The sequence below is a fragment of the Erpetoichthys calabaricus genome, chromosome 18, assembly GCF_900747795.2.
Source record: "Erpetoichthys calabaricus chromosome 18, fErpCal1.3, whole genome shotgun sequence".
Taxonomy (NCBI): Eukaryota; Metazoa; Chordata; class Cladistia; order Polypteriformes; family Polypteridae; genus Erpetoichthys; species Erpetoichthys calabaricus.
In genome coordinates this window covers 84,740,421-84,767,545 of record NC_041411.2, presented here as the reverse complement: position 1 = coordinate 84,767,545, position 27,125 = coordinate 84,740,421, and the positions used below count along the sequence as shown (strand labels likewise).

Below are 27,125 nucleotides of genomic sequence, written 5' to 3'. Positions count from 1 at the left end.
TATTCATAACACACAAATACAGAATCACTCTCTTGAATAAACTTCAGGACAACACCAATGACCATTAACAAATAACACAAACATGAAACAAAACACAGTCTTGTTACCAGACATAGAGGACAGTAATGAGTAAAAGCCCAAACAAATAACCCTTCAGAATAGATGTATATTTTGTCCTACTGTACAGTGTATATGTCTGTAGAAATCCTGTGATGTCAGGAACACACTCCCTGCAATGATGACCCCACACATATTGAAGACTCACAACAAACAGGATATTAGAAGAAGCAGACACAGTTCCTGGAAACTAATACTTGGGATGCAACTGTAATCCAGTGAACTGGCATCCAGTTAAACTGCAGCAGCTCTCAGTCAATGATGCGACTGAATGAATGAATCCTCCTGGTTTCATACAGGCTCTATTAATATACAGCCCCTTCTTCAGTAGATTTGGAGTTCTTTAAGGAGCACTGCTACAATTTACCCAATTACGTTATTTATTTTGATCATACTGCTTCTAGCCCTTGTGAAGGGTTCAATCTATTGGTAAAGACCAACGTGAGACAAAATTGTTGACCATGCTGCTGTAAATTAGGCCTGACTAAATATTCTGATTGACAAACACCTACCCCATCTCATCCCATTACCTGAATCGAGTACCCTATGTGGCAATAATCTATAAGCTGCTGTGGACTGCATGTTTGAATACTTTGAATGAAGGAACTGTCTTTTCCATTGTATTATGCTAACAATAATTAAAAAGATCTGGAAGTTAAAATGAAACAAATACATTTCCACAGTGTGTTTATTAGTTTTGTTAAACAATATAAAATAGTCGATTTTAGGTTTTGCCACAACTGATTACATTTGTTTTGATATTTTCTGAAATAAATTCTCATTTAAATCGTTTTCATTTAGGTAAAGCAAATAAAAGCAAATGAAATTAAAATGATGTCATGTTGTTTCACACCACTGAATTTATCAAAGACAAAAGAAATTGCAAACAGAAAGATATGTTTAAAAAAGCCAGGGGTTTAAAAACTTGTTTCCCAATGACATCTTAAGTGAAAGCTAATTCTTGGTGTTTAGATTAAATTTTCTTTTATTTTATTGCTTGTCTCAGCTACAACCTTGAAAATGACTAATACGGCTGTTTATTTCTGTATGAAATGCAAAATGATTCTTATTGCAGTCATGGCTTTAGTGAACAGGTGTTTATTCAATAACTACACTTTTTTCTCTTCATTTAGTTCACTTGACTAAGATTCTGAGCATTTAGGATACGAAATAAGGAAGTACTTAAGAAAAAAAGGACTGCAAATAACAAGGTAGCTAGGAGGCAAGTTACTAACTTGGTTCCATTTGCACCTGTGCTTCACAATGTATCTGTTTGAATGAAATACTTGGAAAGGGAGAGAAAAAAATGTCAAAGGATCGAGAAGTACTAATCCATTACAGTTTATAAAACATTTTGTTGATTTTCTTCAGAAACTAAAATAAACACAGCTAGCAATTTCCAAAGCAGCAGACCAGGAACTGTGCAGTTATTTAAACAATACAGAAAGACCTGGATTCTAATTAACAAACTGGCTTTCAAGAACTTAGCTAACAAATACTGGACCTTGAAGTCTGTTGTGTATCAGTGAGCTTTGAAAATGTTATTTTTTTCAGTCTTCAACCTAACTGGCAGCATCAACTACCTTTTATTCATATTGAGAAAAAAATAGCTTTGGGGGGTATGCCACAAGTGCAGTTATTTTGCATTATGTATATAAGCATACTTTGGAAAAAAATACACAAAGTAAAAAAGTAAATGATCACATATGCAATAAGGAACTATATGTAATGCATCATAAAATGTATGTGTCATGATTTTTTAACTACTGTACTCAAACAAAGCAGACTGAAGAAACCTTCTAGTTGTCTTGCTCCCCCACTAGCAACATTTAAGTAACTGGCATTTCAAAAAACTCCAGTCAACTAAACTTACCCTTACCGTCAATACAGATAGCTCTATTTTTAACCATATTTGTTATAAAAGATTTTAAAACTTAAATCCCACTTTTACGATAAAAAATTGCATAGGCTGGCCAGATATGCAAGTTAACATGACATATACTTCAAGAGTAAAACTGTTTTGTTTTTCCATAAAGGCATAGTATAGAAAGCATTCACTTAGACATATCAGGATAAACATGAAATGCAGACTCCATTGTATTTGTCAGGAGTGTTTTGTACAGGGTGATAAACCTGATAGTGTTGCACAAGTGACCATGCAAGTTTCTGATGCATAGAAGAAAAAACACAGAGAATGAATCACATTCATAGTTTACAATAAAAACGGCTATTCCAATCATTATAACTATGTGTAAAGAAAATAAGGATAATTGCTAATTGTATGTCCACTACTGTGATATTCTACTGACTAACCTTAAGCCAGCTCCAACCTTGGTAACTTTCAAAGATGAGGCAAATACAATAAGCAAGGAAGTACTAAACCCCAGTTAGTGCTGGGTTTGGGTTATTTGATAAAGCTGTAATCTTAATGCATATACTCCTATAATGGGTCCATTGCTATTTACTTGTTCTTCATGATATTTCACTGTGGTGCTACTTTAACCAAACAACCACCATGCAATGAGATATCAGAGTGATTGGGAATCTTAGTTAATGGCAGTTCCTGACAAGACACTTGACCAGTTTTTGTCTTTTATGTTCCCTGCCATTTTTTCTGTGTGTTTTTAGTTTCTCATTCATTGTAATTGATTTGAAGTAAATGGTTGTATCTGGCATATTATTATAGTATGTTTGATCTTTTGAAAGTCACAGTAAAAAGAATAAACCATTACAGTTATTAAACATATAATACAGTTGGTTAGTGAAAGAGGGGGAGGGGGCAGTCACCTAACTTTAACTTTGCTTGTGTCAAAGTGTCTATTATGATACACATTAATTTTGTAGATTTCATTTATTATGTGCCACAATTAATGGGTCACCGACCATGTGGTATAAATATGGCCACAGCCTAAGTAGTAAACATCTGTCAGGTAGATAAAAAAATACAGTTCTTTTAGCATTAGGCATATTGTCATTGTACCATACAGCATAACAAAAAACATTTTCATTACTCTCAACAGCACAGAATGCATAACATCAACAATACAAAAAAGCACAGTGTAGTTAATATGCAAATTTGAGTGAAAAAATACAAGACAAATATTACATGTATAAATGAAGTAGGTGGTGGAGTGAAACATAGAAAGTAATACACATATATCAGACAGTATATAAAATATATCACTCAAAATAAAGAGTATACAGAAATAAACTAACATAGTATTATAGGTAGCACAATTGAGGCTTACAATGACGCCATGTAGAGATATTACTCAGAGTTAGGCAGAACACTTGTAAGGCTATAATGTCTGTCATTTGATGACCAGATTATGAACGTGTGAATTTCTGTCTGGATGTAAGCAATTGGATAGTCTGGCTCTTCCTATCAGATCGAAGAGGAGACTGGTTAGGAGGAGCTGGGTTTTGCAGATACATAGGGCTCTCCCCAGACATTTCTTGTTATATATACCCTTTATGGGTGGAAGAATGGTACCAGTGATTTCTTATACTACTGTTATCACTTGACGCAGAGCTTTGTGATTATAGTGGTACTACCATAGCGAATTGTAATAAAACGAGTCAGAATACTCTACACTGCACAAATTACACTTTTGGTGCAGAATTATTTTACTCAGCCTACTAAGAATGTGTTCTCTTTGGTGGGCCTTCTTAATAATAATGGAGATGTGATGGGTTCAAGGAAGACCCTGGGTTATATGGACTCCCAGGAACTTGAAATTGTTAACCCTCTCCATAACAGCTCCTTTGATGGAGATGAGTCCACAGTCCATATCCTGTTTCCAGAAACACACACACTATAGTTTTTTTGCTGATGTTAAAGTCCCAGTTGTTTTCAGTGTACCAGTCAACTAGGAACTTCACACTCTCTCCTACAGGTCATCTCATCATGATCATGAATCAAACCCACCACTGTTGTGTAGTCAGTGCATTACTGAGTTTGTGTTGTGTCTAGCAGCACATGCAGAGATTATTAGCACTGATTGATGGACTATGAGGGCTGCATACTAAGCTTAATGTTCATGAGAAGTATGGTGGAAGAGTAATTTCCCATCCACCAGTGAAGAAGCCCACAATCTGGTTACATGTGGAATATGAGAGGCCAAAAAGCATGCGTTTACTGACAAGCTTCATAGGGATGATAAATAGGATACTTACTTATTAGTTACTATTGTCAAGGTGAGAATGTGCAAGGTGAGAGGCAGTAAAGATTGCACCTTCTATGACGCGGTTAGTCCAAGGGAAACTGAAGCAGATCTATGATGTCTGAAATGCTATCTTTAATATATGATATCATTAGCCACTCAAAGCCATTCATTTTTATAAAAATGAGTGCAATACGGCAGTCATTGTTCAGACTCATGATGCCACAATTCTCTGGAACAGGTATGTTTATAGAACAAACACACAGTGTCATTTACTGGGAGTGTAATGACTATAAAGCATAACTTTTTTTTTTTAATCATTGTGTTAAATCTGTCAGCCTTAACAGGTATTTTCATAAAGGACCTTTACTTTTCACAAATTAACATGGTATAAACATACTAAAGATACTGCAAAGACAGTGAGAATCAACTATTGTGACTATTTCAACTGGACATTATTTATATGAATCATACACTAACCTTCACATCTGTCAAACCTGATTATTCCCATACTATTACAGTGTGCATTAATGTGCACTTCATTTTTACCATGTACTTCCTATGAACCTATTAGAAATGAACACCTGCAGTCAAAAGCTTGAATGGACACTTGAGCTTAAGAAAAAAGCCACACATTTTAGCTCTGCTGGATGACAGCTTGTGCTTAGGGGAGAGGGGAAGGCCTGCATTTAGATACTGGAGGGGGGCTAATTTGAGGCAGCAGCACCGGGTGTGCAAATGTGCCACATTACATTTAGACATACTGCCACTAAAGCAGATACAGTAGTACAAATCTTTCTAAATGTCTTTAATTAACAATCATTTTTAAACCATCAGACTTTTTCAGAATGAATTTTTCAAATTAGTAGGTCTTTCCAGGTCAGAACCTAGAAAGATATTTCTGTAGTATAAGTTTTGGCTTTGAGAGGCCTGCAAGTATTTCTCTGCACCAGGGGAAAATCTTGCCTTGCTTGGAATAAAATACATCAAATGTTATCATTTGAGATAAGTTCTAAATCGTTTCTAAAATCAACTACTTGTCTGCGTCAGTGAGACTCTTATCTCAAAGCACACCAAATGGTGTACACTAAAACATTCTTATTGCACCTACATACAAATTATTTAATTATAAAAGAAACAGTATAATTAGTCCATGTACATGCTAGCAATGCAGGCAATTAGACATCATCCCTTTAAGAGATGGTCTTGTTACCATGAAGTCAATTTAGTGACCCTATCAGTTAAGTCTTGTTAGCACCAATCAATTAGGAATACTTTTAATTCTAAATAATAAAAGAAAAAATATCAAAACATAATGTTTTAGAAATGAGCTGCCTTTCCATTTGAAAAGCAGTGAGTGTCTTTTCAAACTTATAGGCTGCTCACCAACCCTGTTATCACCAGAAAATTGATGACTAACCAAAAATAAAATTAACAGGTATAACAAACTTTCTGTTTATTGATTTACTGCTTGTGGACAGGGAGAACAGATCAACTGTAAAGAAAACTGTTTTCATTATTATTTGCAAAAATTTAATCAACAAGGGCTGCTTTCCTGAGAGTTCCAGGTAAGGAATGAAGCTGCACCCGATTCTTTAAATGTAGGCCATTATATACAAGACATGCTCAGAACTCCTGTTGTAGAACCCCTTACTTCATGTGCCTGACTTTACATTGTCAGCTTAAATACCTAAATACTCAACTAGTTAATATATTTTTCTTTCTTTCATGTAGCTTTTCATCTTGTCATACATACTGCAACAACTGTAAAGTGTTTGTGTTGTGCAGTGCTCCAATACTCACCTTTTTTGAAAAGAACAGTTTCTACCTAGTGTTTACTCTGTTTGCTATTCATTGTCAGTGTATTTTCTGTATTTTAAACATATATACACACACACAATCTCAAATACACACAAATAGGGGGTATATTCAAGACTCTTATGATGAATGTAAATCGAATCCATAGTGTGAGAAGGTGCTGTCACGGACTCCTTCTCCCTTCTTACCATTAGAATAGAGGAATGGGTGCCAGGAACAACATTACTTCCTCCAAAATCAAAGAACTCATACCCTGTTTTTCGCCAGACTATACATAAGACCATAAGGAACGAGAAGTGGGTGTTCATTCAAGAACCTGTGTGATCCATGGACCTAATTGTTCCCACAGTGTTTTCAGTCTTTTGTTTTTGTTTATTAATATACTGTATATGTCTATTAAACACTGTTCACCATGATGGTGTCCCAACTCTTCATCTTGTGCTATTTGGTTCTTTTACAACAAAAAAGGCAAGATCAAAACATTTCTGAGCCTGATGTGTTAAAAGAAACATTTAAAATGAACAATTTTTCAGCATAATCTTTGTGAATACTACTACTGCATACTTGTTATAATTTTCATAAAGCTCTTCTATTTCACTATATGGAGAAAATGTGTCTTCTAACTTGTGTAGCTGACTTGCTATCTTCTTTGGAAGTAGACTGTGAAACAGGTGGTAGTCACATGTAGTCAGTCAGGTTTATATAATAAGGTGGATGTTGAATCACTGAATCATGGAAACATTGTGAAGTAGAAGTGAGACAATACATTTTTTCTTCTCTTTTTTTTGACTGAGTGCTTTAAACAGCTTAACAAATCAGTATAGAGAGGATATGTAATCAATATGGCCTACAAAAAAAATATACACATGATCTTGACAGGACTTACTTGGTCCTTGAACTTCTTCACTGTTTTAGAATTGCCAGGCTTCCATTGTTTCAATTGCTGGTTGAACTCTAAGTCATAGTAATGTATTTAATTTTACCTGCACTTATGAAGTCTTAGATTTCTAACAGTCAGAATTCATTACCATAACAATCTCTTTGGAACACTGCATGAAGTGTGATTCATTGAGGATTCAACAGTCCAGGCACTCATCGTGTACAATCTTGGGTTCAGATTAACTTTTCATGAAGAACAAATATAACTGACACATAACTAATCTCCTACTGTCTACTTTTCCACTCACTGTCACTGTTGGATCCACCATCACAATTTGCTCTCCAGTGGCAGTGTATCTTACATTATCGATATCAAAAGCTTCTTCCTGGAATGATGAACTCTACAGTTTCTCACTTGCTGCGGAATAAATTCTAAACACTGTAATGGCTCCTATTATTTGAGAGGTCTGCGATAATCCATACCCTTTACCTAATATCAAATTTTTCCACTTTTCTTAAAAAAATTTAGCTTATAAGTGCAGAGACTTGGTACAATTGTGCACATCTAACTTAGAAGTGAAATTAGAATCAGAAACATTAAGGTTTAAAGTTTAACACCTCACCCACTACACCACAAGCTCAGGATTTGAGCAAAAACATCTACAAGAATACCATGAGACCCCCATTATGCAGGACTAACCAACAGTAAAAATACTCAATAAAAATATGTTAATTTGGATTCTTTAACAAGCAAAAGGTATTTTACAGAGACTGTCACTCATGGGAGAATGTCTGTGACAATTATAAAATGTAATAATTAACAAAATGTATAATATAATCTAGCATACTTTCTTGGGACTTTTTAAGGTCATTGCACAGCTTTAGTCTAAGTCTTCACATCAAATTATTAGCAGTCGGACTTCAATGAGTGAACAGATTTGCTTACATGAATGACTTTAAATGTTCACTGAACATGAAAATCATTATGCAGCACAGACTACACTTACCAAAGCAAGCAATATTTCCATCCATTCCAATGTACTTCAGGTCATATTTTGCTGCTTCCGTTTCTAGAGGATCACCTTCAGATGTATCATCCATTGCAAAGATTTCTTTTTGTCTGAACTCCGCATTATCATCAAAGTTGATTTTCGCATCAAAGCATACAACTGAGGGGAAAAAGCAGAGCAAATGAAAGTCATGAAACAGAATTCATAAAGAACTGCTGCAAACCTGCCATCCTCCATAACCTACTCAAAAGTTATAACCTTGCTTTTCATTGACAGAAAATAAAAAGAGCTCCAAACACACTAAAAGGTATACTATTTTGCCAAGGTAAAATACCCAAAATAAAGGTAAAACACTGGTAATTTAACTTTAATTTCTTTATTAAAAGTTAAAATGGGAGAATGTTCTGAATACTTCAACACACTTGTCACATCACAATATGTAGCTAGAAAACCACAGATCAAAACATTTTCAAACACTTCTTAATAATCTACTGTATATTAGAGTGGCAGGGAGCAGGAGCCTATGGTGGTAGCATAGGGCCCATGGCATTAAGAGAACACGATTGCCAGTCCATCACTGGGCCCATTGACACTGGCTCAATTTGGATTCATAAATTAATCTGTCCTGCACATCTTTGAGGATACTGCAGGAAAGCCTACTTGGAAAAAGACAATAATTTGGTGCATTATTTAGACCCAAGTCACTGGATCTGTAAGGCAGCAGGAGCTATAATCAATGTTTTGACCTTTTAACAGGTGTAAATATTAAAATTACGTTCATTTAAATAGATTGGATAAATGTGAGATGAGCCCAACAACCAAATTACAGTGTGGGAAAGCTTCAAACACAATGTTCACAAATATTTCATCAAGCACCATCCCCAAGACACACAAGACAAATCTAATATCTCAGAGTGCCAGAAAGATCTTTTCTGGTGTTATGCTTCTGTTCAGCAGCAGAATTACACAGCAGTGACAGAAAGATGATTTAACAATGGGATCTCTTTACAATGCAGTCATTTTTAATAATATAATGAGGAAATTGACAATAAAATCATCCAGACTTTGAAAACAAGGGAAGGGTGAACAAAAGGTGTATCAGGGTCTTCAGCATCACTTGCTATATATCAACAGAAAAAAAAACATTTAGTGGGGATTACATGCACATACAGAAGAAAGCACTGCCCAGGAAGTCAATTTAGTCTAACACTGCACTCCTGACAAACAGGCATCCATAGATTACCTCTTGAGCTCTGCCTATAACCAAGCGTAATAACTGGTGCCAGAAACTTGACACTTCTATTGGCTTGAACACCTCTCAAAGACAGCAGCTATTACAGAGGTCATCACTTTTTGCTGTTAATTACGTATTATAATTAAGTAATATCAATAAAAATAATAAAATAAATATAATTGATCATATTAATTTTATAAGGAGGTACAGTGCTAATCCTTCTTAACCGAGATTCATATATACACTGCTTTCTCTAAAGCCAATGTCACAATGTATGACTTCTCATCGTTGGTTATGTCAGTCTTGCCTACTACAACTGCTGGTCTCATCACTGGACTATGTCAATTGTGTCATATTTAGCAACTGTATACAAACCTTCCAATACAGCTGTGCTCGCCCTTTTTCTGAAGGCTAATAACAAGCTGCCTGATGTGGCAGGTGCAGTATAAAGCATTAACAAGTACATGGAGTTCAGCCACAATCTCTGCCATTTGTTTTCTTTTTTCTATTCTGTCGTGGTATATAAAACATGAGATATCAAACAGACAAGATTCTCTTCTGTTTGTGAGGTCCAAAACACCTGTGTTGCAAAAACTCATTGTTGCTGCATTATACGTATATATTGTACTTTTGGGTGAACATTTATAGGTTATCAGCTCTCAAGCATACAGAGCCTGCCTCTACAACTAAAAACAAAACAACCCATTTGATTTTGTTGAAAAACGATGTAGACTAGCTGGAGTGAATCGCTGGGTGTGTAACAGCACATGGCTGGCTTTCATGAGAGCATGTAGCCGACTACATTCAACTCTCTAAGATTATGTAAATGCCCTTAATTCAATCTACTTCAAGGTTTCACCGATGAAGCCTATCCAAGCAGCGTCAAGTCCAAGACATTAACACTAGAATTACCGGAGTCTACGAAAAAACTCGTAGATCCGGCCCACCTTAAAACCGTTCTCACCTCTCTTTTGTCTTCTAAATGTGCCGATTAAGATGAGCAGCAAGTAGTCGGCTATTCCATCCCCCACCATTGCAGAATGTTCACTAAGTTTTCCCAGCTCATGCCTTGTTTGATTATCTGGGAGTGACTGAATTGCTGGAGTTTTAGAATGGAAATAATAGATCGTTATTTGGAATACACGCATTTCATGCATGTTCCATTTCTATAGTAATCTGTGTAAACACATTGTTAAAACAGAAATATTTTCCTATTTTAGTAATAAATGTTACAAAATGTAGGCATAAACTATAGAATATGTGAAGCCTGAAGTCCAAATATCAAACACTTTCACGAAAGGTTTAAGGATGATACAACATCTTCCGTGGCTTAACGCTAAGATTAGCTGACTTGGAGCACAGCAGCCCTGCCGTGCTACAGAGACCCGAGTTCGAATCCCAGCTTTGGAGAAAGTGTTTTTTTTTTTCCTCAAACGGACATAAAATTTATAAATTGGTATGCACTGTAAATCATTAAGTTTAAAATGTCGATCGCAGTTATTTCTGTTGATTAATTCATGCTTTTTACTTTGAGTCAGAACAGGAGCTTGTTCAGCTTATTCAGCTTCTGATCTGACTCAAACAGCGCCAGTATAACTTCACACCTGATCTGAAGCTGTTCGTTTTCAAATAATATTGCATTATTTCGACGATGTTTTCTGATTGGTACTATTCGCATCATAAAATGATTTCTTCAAAACGTCACATATATTTGTCAAATTTCTTTTTTTAAAATGTGCGTTGTAGCACGCAGCAACTGGCCACCTGCATGTTCTTGCGCACACTGAATAAAACAGCGCTATATGCAATCATCAGATTAAAATGTTAACAGTTATATAGCACGGAATGGAAATCAAAAGTTCTTAGCATTGCACCATTCAAACTGTCATATCAACCGCCTACTGTTACTTGCTATCTTTTTCCTTCGGTTATAGTCTTGAATAAAAGTGCACTTGTTTTGTTAAACTTTTACATTAACATATGTTCCTGTGTTTGAGCGACATGGGCATGCTCAAAAAATACAAATGTAATGCCATGAAAAGTGCATGCAGACACTTCAGTCCGCAAGCATTGGTACGACAATGCAGTCACAAGTACACTGCAGAGCTATAGCGCATCTTTATGTGAAAACAGCAGTGTCGGATGGGGAGTGTCTGATGATTGCATATAGCGCTGAAGTTACTGCTCTTTACTATGCTTTCCTCTGCATGTCCTGGAGTACAAAAGAAATGGCATACAGCAACATGTTGAGACTGGCAAGATTGTGGGGAAAAAAACACGCGGTGGTATGTATTGTGATGCACTGCAGAGGTATAGCGCGTCTTTATGTGAAAACAGCAGTGTCAGATGGGGGGAGGGGGGGTTGTAGGGAAGGATCCTGAACGCGACAGAGAATGAAAAGTGAATAAAAAAAAAAAAAACAAAACAAAAAAAAAAAACAAAGCTAACCTTTACAAATATAAATTACACTGGCTGTTACAGACTGAATCAAATGTATCTTTTTATTCTAAAATATTCTAAAATAGTAGAACACTTCACTTCTCAAAAGGGAGTCATGCAGGATCGAACTCGTGACCTTCCGATTCCCATTCAGCAACTGATACTGTTGTGCCACGGCGGCAGTCATAGTAAATGAGTGTCAATGTCGCACACTAAGGTGGCTTTTTTTGGCGGCGGCTTTTTTTTTTTTTGTACCTTTTGTGAAAGTGTTTCTTTGATATTTGGACTTCAGGCTTCATACATTATATAGTTTATGCCTACATTTTGTCATTTGCTACTAGAATATAAAAAATGTTTCTGTTTTAAAAATGTGTTTACACAAATTACTATAGAAATGCAACACGCATGAAATGCATGTGTTCCAAATAACGATTTATTATTTCCACTCTAAAATTCCACTTCACTCCCAGATAATCAATCAAGGCATGAGCTGAGAGAAGTTCGGTGGGGGGATGGAATAGCCGGCTGCTTGCAGCATGTCTTTATCAGTACATTTAGATGACAAAAGACGCTGGCGGAGAGGTGAGAACGGTTTTAAGAAGCGATTTAAGGTGGGCCAGATCTACGAGTTTTTTCGTAGGCTCTGGTAATTCTAGTGTTAAACAATGAAGAGGGTGTCAGTCCACTGCAGTGCCTACCCATCCTCACACCTCAAAAAATGATTTAACATGCCTGCAAGATACATAATTCAAATTTACTTTAAATGTAGGTTACACTTGTATAAGATTTAAAAAAAAAAAAACTGGAATGTGTTAACCTAATAATTACACTAAATCGCCCAAAGTACTTTTAGTTTCCTAAATATGTTTTTTCCTAGTTAGAGTGAATACCAGTAAATATATGTTGGGGGTGTCTGAAATAACCAAAATTTCATTCCCAGCTGTTAAGGGAGGACATTACAGTATTTATTTGTATAGACGTAGATTAACCTGTCAATACTTTGCAAAGCTGATGGAAAAACAAACAATACCTTTTTTTACATTAATCCATAAAAGAGTGCAGAATGTTCCAATGCGGTTATTATTAAGAGTCTGTTTTCAATGATGCTCCTCTTAATTATTTAGTGGTAAAACTGACTTGGTCTTTTGCATTTCAGATTTCTACTGTGACTTAAAGGGACTCTATATCAACTAGTAGAAATACAATCTTCCAGCTCTATTTAGGGTGGAAGGAGATCTTGGGAAGGAATCTGAACATTTACTCAAAGCTTATCTTTGGGATCAAAGGCCATGAGGTAGAACAATTCTCACAATGATATACTAGCTCATCACAGGGAACACTCATAATTAAGACATCAGAAAATCATTAATAAACCCAACAGCACATTGATAAGACTATTCAATTGTATCAACAAATTTAAATTCTTGCCTATTCTTTCTGCTGCTTATTTATACATTGTTCTTAGTTGTGGAATGTATTTTCCAAAGATATAATACTGGTACTTTGTGTGTATCGTTTGGTAAGGGCTTATAATAGATACATATAATACAGATATGCCTGCATTTGGTACATGGAATGCTCTGCAAGCAAGAATCAAACTGGGTTCAGGGCAGTGAGGTCATTTAAAAAATAAAAAAAATCACTGCCACCAAGCCGGTGCTTAAATTACTACCACAAACACCTATACAACTAAACATCTGGATATGTCACTTTTAGTTGCTATAATGTTGTGATCTTCACACGGCTATTCTTTACTTTCATTCTGTAACCAGATTTCACTCGTCTCCTGATCTATAAACCTGCCAATGAAATATAGTGTTCTGGCCACTGCCATTTCCAGCAAGACATTAGCTATTAATGACTGGAAGCTATAAAATGTCTACCAGGGAAGTTCAAGTCATTTGACAGAAAGCTAGAAGAGTAAGTAGCTACCTAATCAGTAATTTACAACATAGCACCCCCCCTTCAGAAACACCTTTCCATATAAGTAAGTTCCTACTAGAAAATGAAATTTTGATGATTGTCACCAGAGTTATTTCTGAGGCCAGACTTATTCATTAAAATAAAAATAAAGCTCAGGCCTCAGGCAACAGCTTCATATAATATTATAGTGGCTCAAAAACAAAAGAGAGGCATACCCATCTTTGCCCACATGGGCCAAAACACCACTATGTTAGGGTGCTGGTAGCACTTTGGGCAGTGACTGTTACAAAAAAACAAAACAAAACTCTTATAACACTTCAAAAATGTAATAAGAAAATCTGTCAGAAAAATAATGTGAGAATGAAAATAATATCTACTAAAAATCTAGTGATCGGTATCTACACCTCACTGTACACAAGCATTCACATGTATTAATTGGCAAGTACAACACTTAGGATAACTGTGTTTGTTCCACTTAATTTTTGACAAGACATATTTAAACTGTTCAAAGCTCTTTGACCCTGCCAAGATACTATTAAAGCCAGGGGAGTATAAAGACATTGTAAATTCTGAACCATATTCAACCTGACAAGAATTTCGCAATAACAACATAAATGCTAATCATAACCCCACAGCAATAAACCACCTGACAGCCTTTGACTAAATGTTGAAACATGCCATATTACCTAAAATAACTACACTTTCAAGCCCTACTGTTGAGTATTTTACTTTAAAGTAACTTCAGGAGTGATTCCTGCATATTTGCAAAGAAGAAATTATGCCTTGTCTGCCAAAGGTGAAAACTTGACAGAAAAAGTCTTCAACATTCAATTAAAATGGAAAATAGTAAGAAGTCAGGAAGCTTTAAAAATACAATTTCTTTAGCATTTTCCTAGAGTAAAGCAGAAAAAAAAGGAAACCTGAGATTTAGCCTTAAAATTTACATTGGCAAATTCCATTTTGGACAAACACTGGACCTCTTAGTTATTTAGGATGTACTTACACACAAACAAATAATATATATATACACACATTTTTTATATATATATACACACACACACACACACATTATATATATATATATATATATATATATATATATATATATATACATACAGTATATACATACAGTGGAACCTCGGTTCACGAATGTCTCGGTACACGTACAAATCAGTTTACGACCAAAAAGTTCGCCAAACTTTTGCATCGGTTCACGACAACACACTCAGTATATGAACAAGCCAGTTTCCCTTTCGGTTTGTACATGTTCAGTCTCTCCCTGTGCATTTCCTGTGCAGCGAGCAAGAGAGAGAGAGAGAGAGCGCAACACAGACACGAGAGAGACAGACACACACACAGGCACCTGAGAGAGAAAGATAGACACATACACACAGGCAGCAAGAGACACGCGCACACACACAGGCAGCATGAGAGAGAGAGAGCTGGACTCATAAGGTAGGAAGGCAGTTAAAGAATGCACTGGGCTTGATTTTGTTTTCACTTCTGTTTATAGCGATCGGTTCGTAGTGTGCATTGTTGCAATGTTACTTTTATTGGTGGTTTATTAAATTACAGATTTTTTCAAATGTTCATTTTTTTTCCCTGTGCTTAAAACTCATTTAAAAAAAAAAAAAAAAAAAAGTGTTTTTAGCCAGCGGTTGGTAGCGCGAATTATTGCAGTGTTAGTTTTCTCTGTTGTTCAAGGTTTTCTCAGTGTTACTCAATGTTTTTACATTTAGATTACTATTATGCTGTGCATTCTGTGGTTTAATTCTGTGGTTTAATTAACTACATTTGTGCTTAAAAACTTTATATATATTTACATACAGTTCGTATGGTCTGGAACGGATTAATTATATTTACATACAATCCTATGGGGGAAACTGCTTCGGTTCACGACCAAATCAGTTTTGGAACAAATTATGGTCGTGAACCGAGGTTCTACTGTACATATACACACACATATACATATATGGGGCGGAGTGGTGGCTCTGAGGCTAAGGATCTGTGCTGGTATCCCGAAGGTTGCTGGTCTGAATCCCGGTCACTGCCAAAAGAGATCCTACTCTGCTGGGCCCTTGAGCAAGACCCTTAACCTATTGTTCCAGGGGCACTGTACAATGGCTGACCCTGTGCTCTGACCCCAAGGGGTATGTGAAAACTACAAATTCCTAATACAAGAAATTGTATAAGGCAAAATAAAGAACAAAAAAAAAAAATAAAAAATTATATATTATTATAAATTATATACACACACACACACATATATGAACAGACTGACATACATGTGTGTGTGTTTGATTACATCAGTTAATCAAAATGACACAAAAAAATAAGAAACTGGAGGCTTCTACTCTGTAATGCATAAGAGATAATATCATTTATGAGGTTCTTCATTTAATCTTCCATGCCTGCTTCTTTTTTCTAAGCTTATTGCTTTATCCATTTCCATTCCCTCTTTTTGACAATTGAAGCCATAGGGGACAGATTGCTTAATCAGACAGTAACATGTGCAATACTGTAGCACACCCGGTAGAGGACACAAGTCTATTACAGAATATGATATATTGGTTCGAGGATGGTTTCCACCCATAAATGTCACGTGAATGATTAAAACAGACTTTACTTCTTAGAAAGCTATTTTGAGGCAGTAAAGTCTTATATTTTAAATGATGGCATTGCAGGTTTCTGAGTAAAGTTAAATTGTATATGGTGTGGGGATTGGTCCTAAAGGTCAAACAGTGAAGTACAAACAGAAGAATGGTTTAAAATGTGTCTTAGGCAGAAAACTAATTTAATTTAAATAAATATAAGTACTCTGTTCTAGTATCCTTCATAAACTGCAATGCACCACCTTCTAATTACAACTGCATTTCACTGACATTTAACATTTAGTTACTGCTGGATGACGCAATGGGAGGGAAACAGTGAACATGTAGAGAAGAAAGTGAGAGATCACTCAATCCACTACTCCAGCCATTTAATCTATGTGAGATTGAATTCCGCAAATAAATTATTGTAATTCTTACATTTGTAATGAGACACTTCCAGGATGATGATGGTAATAACAACGTAGCAGAAATGTTTATACCAAACCTGAACACTTCTTTAAACTGAAAGAAAGCTTACAAAATAACACAGAATGTGGAGTGGTAATGAAGAGAACAAACCAAATAGTGTAAATTTTTTGTTTTACCAGTTGGCTGCTGGTACCATAGAAAATACTGACAACTAATTTCACAATAAAACATGATGAAAATATAACTCATCATCTATGTGTGATCATTAGCTTGGGGTTTTGCATGTCATTCCAACTGAATTTTGTTTGGAATGTTCCTTTATATATTCACAAATCTAAATGATTCAGAAACCACTCAAATTTTAAGAGAACAATACAGTATTTCATTCCGCAAGTTAAGACAGTCTTGGAAAGTAAAACACTATTTAAATAACTGCGATAAGTGCTGCAGCCATGAAGAAACATAGGTTGAAAATGCAACAGGAATATCTGATATTTCCAAGATCCTTGCGGGTCTTTTTCATGTCTTACCTTGTCCTTCTGGTGTTTCTCCAAAAGGGTTTACTTCAACTTGTGTGGCATCCACTTTCAGAAACAAATCATAAAGCTTTTTAATCTGATCTGCTGCCTAAATTTACAAAAGAAAATGCATAAAAAGTTAACTTTTATTATTAAATAAAGTGATTTGCTCGTACAAAGCTTAGCATACAAAAGCAACCAGCATGCGGTTTTAAACGCAGTTTGCTTTAGCTTTTAAAGTGATAAGTGTGTGTTATTTAATCAAGCAATTGCTGCACCCTTTTTGTATTCTCAATTGCACCCTACAAAGCAGAAGCTTGCGACACCTTATCAAAATCAAAAGCCAACAAATCCAGCAAGAAAGCTTAGCAAAATGTAATAGTGGAAACTAAAAATATGCAGTCTAAGACCAACATTACCTCTAATAAAGTACAGGGAAACTACAAAATGCAATTTAGTTTTAATAAAATGCAAACATATGAATTACAGTATTTCATACCTGTTTCTGTAAATGGCCTTTAAATCCAAGATTAGCAGCCATTCGAACCGCCTGAACATCTGTTACCCCCTCAAAGATATCTATTACTTCCTGATAAACCCAAAAAGAAAATGTCAAACTTGAGTTTTATAACAATGAAGGCAGACTATTTGTATTAATTCAAAAAGCAGTAATTACATGGTGGCAATCCGTCACTTATCATTTTTCCACCTCAAACCACTGCCTAGAGAATGACTTTATAATTGCTAAATCATCTACAGATCATCCCTATAACACCTACTCAAGAGGGACAAAGCACAGCAGTAAGCTCCGGCTTGTACAGTATAAACTACCAGTGATGGACTGAATTATTAAAATAAATCAAAATTAGCCTTGAGATTCACTCTCACTGCAATTAAAATTTCAAGAAATTACAATGCACATCAAAATACTTCTATTAGTATTTTAAGGTTCTAAAATCTTACAAGAATTGTGAAGGAAAAGTTCACTAAATCAGCTAAATATATTTTGGAGCCTAAAGAATATTAAACAGTATGACTGTCACCTAGCTAACAATCAAGATTTAAATATATATTACAAATGCATCATCATTCAAATATATTTGAATAAGGGTCGAAAACCCTGGTGGTTACATGTATCTTATAATGTATAGCAACAGCAAGCAGACCATTAACATATTGCTTTCACAGTTTAGAATTCATTAAGCTTTCATATATTCTTCAGGGTGTGGCATGGATGTTAAACAAGCAAAACCTGTTAAACGGAGAATCATTCTTAATAGGGAAGATGTGCACTCCTGAGGCGGTCAAGGATAAATGTGCTCAATACTACATAGCAGTACACAGTGCAGCTCTGACGCATGGATTGCTCATCACTTCATGGTTTAGACTCACTGCTGTGTGCTTAAAATTTTATAAAAGACACATTGCCAGTGACATAACAGGCCTTTAGCAGCTCATGGGAAAATGCTGACCATTTAAAATAAAGTACTTAATGATAGTGTGTTAAACATTTTTTCTTAAATCTTCAGTGAAGTCGATTGGGCTTCTTCTGCAAAAAGCGAATAGCGATAATGTGTATGACTTGTAGAAAGGATCCATCCTGTTAAGCAGATGCTTCTTGCATTTTTTTGTAATTGCATAGCAAAGTCATTTTGTACATGTGGAACAGCAGAAAGCTACTTCCAGATTAGTTATTAGTTCTTTAAATCAGGGTTACTTTCTGCTTTGTACTCAAATCTACCATGACAGGCTTTAGATTCTTGCAACCTCTAATTAAATTGGTCCAGTGGATGGATGGATGGATGGATGGATAGATAGCATAGGCCATTCTCCATATGACAGGAAGGTTCGCACTAAGCCATAATGCAATGTTACTGAGCCGCTCATATATGAAAAGGAAAAGGCTGATCTTCTTGCTTTACAGAAATCTGTGCACTTGTCTGAGAACACTGAAATTATCCAACCTTAAAACAAAGAGGCTTTTAAAAAATGTTATTCAAAATAATTAGAGGGCAAACTAAAAAATCCTGTAATGTCTCAGAAGTGTTTTGGGAACTGTAATACTTTTTTGAATACATTCAATGTTTAGATATGAAGGTGAAAGCCCTACTAACAAGTCATGCATGATTTACACTGTATCAGCCTAAGATTCCTTGCATTCACAGAGTTTAACCAATTTAAAAATAACCTCTGCCACAGAAGGATTTGTAGAGGTTCATAACAAATTGCCTTCACTGTACACATTTATATCGCTAACCAATTTAAAAACTTTTATCATTTTGTCTTTAATAACCTGAAGGTGTGTTTTGCAGATGATAAAGACCTTATATAGGAAAAAAGCAAAATAAAATGTACATTGCACATTAAATCAATGCACAGATAGAGATACTCCACAAATCCTGCCAGACACTTTTTTAGCTGTGCTATGGCCACTCATCAGAATGTTGCTGTTTATTATACTGTTGTAGTTTCAACATTAAAATTTAGGTTAACATCCAGTTCTTACCTTACCAGTAACCAAAAGACACCAAGTTATTATTTCTTCCTATTTGTATTGTTGCCTTCCTTGACTAACTATTTCTAATTTAATCTATACTATTTTATTATTAATAACTGTCTCTTGTATTGATGAATGAACATTTGTCTCAAAATATGCATTTCACTTCAAACCACTGTCATTCCTCTTCATAATCTGGTGACTTCCAAGTTATTTTAATTAAATAAAAACAAAAACAAAAAAATAATAATTATAAAACAGAAATGTTACCTTAAAAAATGAGCTCTGGTGTACTGGCTGCCACCTCTTCAATATCCACTCCACCTTGGGGACTTCCAACCATTACTGGACCATTGCAAGCTCTGTCCATTAGGATGGCAAAATAGGTCTCTCTGGAAATGTCCAAAGCTTCTGCAACCATCACCTACAAAAGACAATTGACAAGACTTGTTAGATCTGCTTTATTCTGAAGTGAGGTGGAAAAGTCTTAACAGCAACAATATTATCTGCCTCATTTATAAAAAAGAATAATTTGTGGATTAGAACTTTTGGATTTCTTTTGATATAATCTGAAGAGTAAAGTTTAAATTTAATTATCTGACAATGCCATCTAGCACTGATACGAGTCTACATATTACTAATATGAGGGACCCATATTTGATGTCAGCTGCGTCGATCCTGAACTTACCACCTAACTTGCTGGGGGTGTGGGTCAGGGAGGTTTCCTTGACGGCCTTTCTTCTATTTAAGATTGCAGAAAACTTTTTGCTACAATATTCTTTCTGAAAGCCATTTATTTATTATTATTTTTTACTTTTTCACTCTGAATTCTGACCTCAATTTTTCTTTAATGTTTTGGCCTTGATGTCAATTATTTTGAATACTGGGGTTTTGACTCTAGCTTTGCTCTCATACTTTTTTTCTGGTCCTTCTTTACTTTTGCTATCGATTCATCGCTATCATAACAAAAATGTGTTAATATCCCATAGTATTTAAAACACAATAGACAATATATATTTTTTACATAAACCAAATATATTTCATTATGTAAATACATACATTTCCAAGTGTTTTTGTTCAGGAAAAATAGTTACTTACCTGTAAGCATTACAATAATAAACATGACTATCCAGTTACTTCTCATAGATGTGTTATATATTTTGTAACCCGTGACTAAGACAAATTTCATTTTTGGCATTCATAAACATCTGCATGCACTATAGTGCATTTTTGGAGGGCACTTGGCAAGTTAAATAAGTTGGCAAAGGGCTAACGTCATCAGAAAAGATGTCTTTAGTATACTCTGAATTTATTACAAGGTGATTACTTAATCATAACTTGAAAGTAGTGTATACATTTCAATACTCTTATGTACTATACATATTTCACAATGTTTTATTACATGTGTTTCATTTTTGAATATTGCATTCATTCCAGTGTCACAAATTTGCAATAGCAGACAAAATAAGGAAGGAGCAAATGATAGCTAAATCAATGTTCATGCTATCTCATTCCAGTAGTCACATTACCTTTTTTACTTTAACCCCTTCTGTTGGGGTCTGCTTTGTCGTAAGACTGAACCCCAACATCTGATTTGCGAGTTCACCAACAATCACAGGGCTGCAAAACAAAAAGAAAATGTATTTCAAGTTTTTTTATTCAGTATAGTTTTTGGAAACCTTTGCATTTCATCACTATTGCTCTTTTTACTTGTGAATTAAGCAAAAAAAAAAAAAAAAAAAAAAAAAAAGACATGCTGGTACTGCTGCTTAAAAAATTTCACATCTGCCAATAACATTTGAAAGTTGAAAATCTGCAAGCAAAAGGAATGGAGATTGTCTACTCAAAAGCATCTGGAGCAGACTCCTGATAAGTAAAGCAAAACTAGATGTACAACACAAAAGTCTATGATGAGCTCCTGTCAGGAGGAATGCAGAGCAGGTTGCTCATATCAGAAGAAGCCAATGGTCTTTACAGCAATGCACTGGGTTGATAACCAATAAATATGGAGTTACCTGAGCCCCATCTATCAGTGTACAAATCCAGATTGACAGCTGGTAGATAATCAGGTAATGGTGGTGATAGCTGTTGAAAGACAGATGTGAGTTATTTGTCTACAACAGGATTCTTCTGATCATGAAAGGACTTCCAAGAAAACATTAAAAACTGCAGTGGACCCATGAAAAACCTTCAAGGCAGTCCATCAAATATTAATGGCAGATACCTGGGACTCTGAAACCACAGACATAACATTACCATTCTACCCAAAAGCAACTGTCTCATGTTCCCTTACAAATGCCTAACATTTTTGTCACAAAAACAAAGCTGCCCATGTCATGATCAGTTTACAAAGCACCCATCCACTGTCCACTCATCTTAAATTAGCAGAAGTCAGGTCCATCCTGGTAGCCCTAAGTGCAATTTCTGGGGCACTTTAGAGTTTTTCCATAGCATAACACCTGCAGGATGCCAGAATTTTATTAAGACCCTACCTTCAATACTCTACCAGGTGTAACAGCCAAAACATAATAATCAATCTTTATTTTAAATAGTGTCATTCAAAGAATACATAATCAGAAAACATTTTACAAAACTAATAAGAATAAACTATAAAAATTCATAATGAATTCAAGCCAAAAATTACAGCATTGTTTATTTTCATTATGGAGTTAACTTTTGTCTATTTCTTAATTCTGAAGGTACATGTTCACTCATATCTGATAAAATTGCACTCCTGTTCTGTAGCTGCATATCCAAGATGTGCAATGGTAGTAAATCCAGAACACACTCAGAATTACAAAAATACAAAAATGTTGAAAGTGTGCTTAGTTTAAGAGACTGCAGACAGGACTGTGGTTTTGGCACTTGCTGTTAGTTTGTAAAGTTCAATGCTGCATGTGTCATCAGCACAATTCCAAAGGGAATGAAGAGCACCCATTTTCTACAAACAGTTATCTAAGGTGAGACTAGCAATCTTTTATTTGATGAATCACTGTGCTGCCATGAAACCATATCTGCGACAATTTAAAACATCTGTTTTATCAGCTTGTAATCTCTGGGGTTGCTGCTTCTATCACTGCTCTGTCTGTTTTGTTGTTTTTACAGTGAAACACAAGCTGCTATCTATATTATGTTGTCAATAAAAAAGAGACAACCTGCAATTGCAATACTTATTCATCTGAAAAAATCCTGTGTGTAAGAATCTGTTTTGAAATGGACAAAAATGTCATGTTTGTTATAAAGTTGTGTCTTTGGCCAGAAGCATTTTATGTATTCTTTTAAGTGGATCTATGCACACAAATAATCAATCAATCAATCAATACTTGATACAGCTTCTGGAACACACGATTCATTGGGATTCAAACTAACAGCAGAAGGTAAATAAAAAGTAGTCAATGTGTGAGATAAAACACTTCAAAAAACCTAAAGAACAAAAATGAACTGATGAATAAAGGAGAGTAAAAGTTGACAGCACGGTGTCAGCAGGTGCAATAGAGTATCTGGAAGATAAATAGTGCTTTGCAATGTACTTAGAGCATTTAAAAGTGCCTCTAGACTATAAACCTCGGACAATAACAGCAAATTCTTAGATGATTCTCCACTAGTTGAATGTATTGATAGGGGTGGGGATGGAGGGCAGCGAGAGTGCATCAATATAGTGGTCTGGTAGAGAAATTTGTTTCCTGGTGCAAAGAGAATTAATTGTCTGCAACCTAACTAACATCAGCGAAGACAAGGAGCTGGTAACTGAATTTTTCCCATACCAAAAGGCCTCCATGCTCAGTCACTATTCAGAGAATGGATGTAAAAATGATGTACTGCTATAAGTACTTTGGGGGTCAACATTAAAGACAGGTTGGACTGGTCTTACAACACTGAGGAACTACAGAAGAAAGGGCTGAGTAGGCTCTCTTTTCTCAGAAGACTGCATTCCTTTTATGTGGGTAGTGACATCCTTCACACGTTCTAAAACTCTGATGCCCTGTGCAATTTTCTATGCTACAGTGAGCTGAGCTCATAACATTATTTCAAGAGAAATAACAACAAGCTAATTAAAGAAGCAGGCTCAATTATGGGACACAATCTTGACCCAATGGAAGTAGAAGTGAGGGAGAATTGACAACAAAACCAAGTGCCATAATGAACAATGCTGTTCATGCTCTGTGGCACACCGGCATTGAAGACTTTCAGCCAGCAGAAGTGTGTCAAGAAACATGACTAGGACTTCTTCATACTTATGGCAATACATCTTTAAAATGCCTCACAATGAAAGTGACAACATTTTTTATCTTGAGCTAAATCAGAAAACTCTTTTTAGTTTTCTTTTTTATTTAGTAGTTTTAGTGTAAGCTCCCTAAAATGCTGGAGGCAAAGAGTACAGATGACAAAACAATAGGGCGAGGACATCAGTGGAGCCCCTCAGGGGTCGGTCCAAGAATCATTACTCTATGTACTTCATATTAATGACATTGATATAGCAAGTAACCTTATGAAATCTTTCAATGAAAAGAACACTGGAGGGACAAAAAAATACTGAGCAACAATAATTTGGAAAGACTTAAGACAATCTTTTGAAACAGCCGAAGACCTGGAAAGTTTAATTCAATGAAGACAAGTGTAAATTAATATTAATCATAAATACAAAATAATCAACACTAACCTATTGAAAGCAAATCTTGAAAAGGATTTTGAGAATTATGTATATTATTATGCTGTAAAAATGATGAATATAAACCAATGGGGGATATGTGAAGACTATATATTGTGCTACTGATACTACATCTGGTGTATAATTACAAGATACTACCTAGAAAATTATGTCCATTGACTTGAGCACCAACAAGAAAAAAAGTCTGAGGTGAGGAAGCCACCCTAGTGTCAAGAGAGCTGAAAAGTGATTATACTATACTGTGATTTGTGAGCAAATCGCATTGTTTCTGGCCTCCTTAGAATGTTCTTCAGTGGTACACAAGCAGAAGCCATAGGTAAGGGAAGAATATCCTTGTTAGTGCTACTAGAGCAACCAGAGCACCAGGGGCTGATTACTTATAAGGCACTTTCAGACTGTAGGGTATCTGTTGACAAATAACTGATTTGATCTAATTTAGGCAATCAAATTAATTTAAAATACCACTTGCAAAGAGATCCAACTAAGAAAAGTCAAGGCCAATTACATTTATTCTTTGCTTCACCATGTTCCCCAGCAATTCACTGGCACTGTGTAGTTCACCTACAAACTTAGAGCTCTAGCTTGCATTAGCACTATCCCCATTGCAATTTCCTAAAATAATTTTTGGTGTTAGAGGCACAGGGAGCTGAAGACACTTCAAGGAACATTCACACCAAGAAAGGAAAAGATCCTGGAAGGTGGGTTTAATAAAACTAGTCAAGTTTCACCTTTCAAATTCATACACATATCATACTTTGTATTCATTTATAAGCATGAAAATGTACCAACAGTTGAATCTTTTTAGGATCCTGAGGCTGTAATGGTAAAATACAGGTTCTGACTTTTTTTTTTTTTTTGCATGTATAATGGAACTGACAGGTAATTTGAAACTGTGGCGTGGGAGAGTTGGGAACAAAAGCTATAACAATGATCTTTGTGAAAGATTTTAATTGGTGTTGATGTGTAAAGTAAGGGAATATATCAATGTGCAATGAATTGTACATTAATATGAAAATGCCAGGAAAGCAAGAGTGAGGTAACAGAATCTGGAAAACTAAGGCCAAAGCAGCAAAGCCAAGACTTACATATAACAAACAGTCTGAAATGCCCAAGATTTGATAATACATACAATCAATCACGTTAGTTTTCTTTCTGAAAAGTCATACACATATAAAGACTATCTGAGAAAATATGATGGCACCATCCATATCCACATGCTACCTAAAATGTACCCAGGTCAAGAACCTAAATGTGAGTAATTTAATCAGCAATTGCTAAGCGCTTTGAGTAGTGAGAAAAGCGCTATATGAATGCAAAAAAATGATTATTAAAAAAATTAACACACTCTCTGCCTATTTATCAGGCAGTGATCCCTAATCCATTAACAGCCATGTATGATATAACACCTGATGGACGTTATTGTTTAATGAACAACCACTGCCATAATGTAAGGCTTCACTTGTAGCATGTTACTTAACTGGAAGAATCCAAATTCATATGTCATAACATTTAACTTTTTTTACTTTTGGAAAAAGCAGAGTTACTTTATGAGGAAAATTGTACAAGTTATTTCAAATTTGGCACCATATATTAACATTTTCTTCAACCAATCAAGTAAATTAAAGAAATACTTCACCCAAAAAACAACATTTTTTAATATGTTACATAACTTATGTGGCTTGTAGTGATAGCCAAGAAAAAATGTAATCTCATGTATTCATGAAGAATGGAGATAAAAAAAAGTTAATATGTCTATGGTGACCAACACCGGATAACAGCAAAAAAAAAAAAAAAAAATATCAAAAATGTCCATGATAAAAAAAAAAACAAAATCTCACTTTTCTCACATCACATAATCCATGTGTCAAGTCATCTAGTCATAAAAAAAACATCCCAAACAGATGTAATCTTACTAAAAATATTGTTAAATATTTAGGAAAATGCTTGCATGGACTGAAACAGAATGCTCTCAGATGTGAACAAGTATTTGAATTGTAGACACACTCGTCACTGTTATATTTAGATTCATATGCACAATTGGACTACTTTAGGATTATTTAGTTGTGGTCTGTGAAACTGGACGGGTGAAATGACTTTCTGCTTGTTGAGATACACCAGTCTGAGGCATATTCTCTTCCTGATAATATTTTCAGTCACTTTTCTTTAACTTTCAATCTTTAGTTACACATGTCTTCCAATGAACTTTGCACGGTCGATATCATTTGAGGCGCAATGTTCGCCAATTAATAAGTTGTGACTGGGCTGGGCTGCATTAGAGACCAATAAATGAGGGGGAGGTGGGTTTTCAATTCAAATTCTCATAGATGTCTGTGTACATTCCACTTTAGTTCATGGGAGGTATTTCTGGAAGTGATTTATTTAACAATATTTTAGTAAAAATCTCAGTCATTACTGCAAATTATACAGGATACGTGGCATTTTAAAAATATTTTTTGGGTGGAGTATTCCTTTAATTCAGCAAGCTTACCCTCTTTTAACCCTTTGGATGTCTCTCTGTATAAGTGAGCGATCTGTTTGTATTATTTCTTTGGTCACTAAATAGGTAGTGGAGTGAAGGCGAGGAGGGCATTTGATTTGACTTGAATAAGATGTACTTTTGAATATCTTGCTGATGTGTAACTTACTCAACTGTAATGCCCACTTTAAAATAACTTACATTTAACTACAAATAATTTTATTTATTCTAGTAATGGGATGCCTGGAGCATAAAGTAGTAATCAACCAAGAACTGGTCAAACACAGGGTACAGTCATGTACAGTCCTATAACTGGGCAAATTTACAGAAATAACTAAACTAACAGGAACTCCTTTGGGTGA

General features: G+C 35.3%; 1 protein-coding gene across 1 annotated transcript in view; it reads right to left on the bottom strand.

Annotated features, from left to right (window-relative positions):
* suclg2 (succinate-CoA ligase GDP-forming subunit beta) overlaps positions 1-27,125 on the bottom strand; it is a 142,266-nt gene that overhangs the window by 63,623 nt on the left and 51,518 nt on the right. The window contains 5 exon segments of the mRNA XM_051920956.1: positions 7,985-8,146; positions 17,134-17,230; positions 17,621-17,710; positions 19,878-20,042; positions 21,148-21,238. Coding sequence (XP_051776916.1) covers positions 7,985-8,146; positions 17,134-17,230; positions 17,621-17,710; positions 19,878-20,042; positions 21,148-21,238 — 605 coding nt within the window.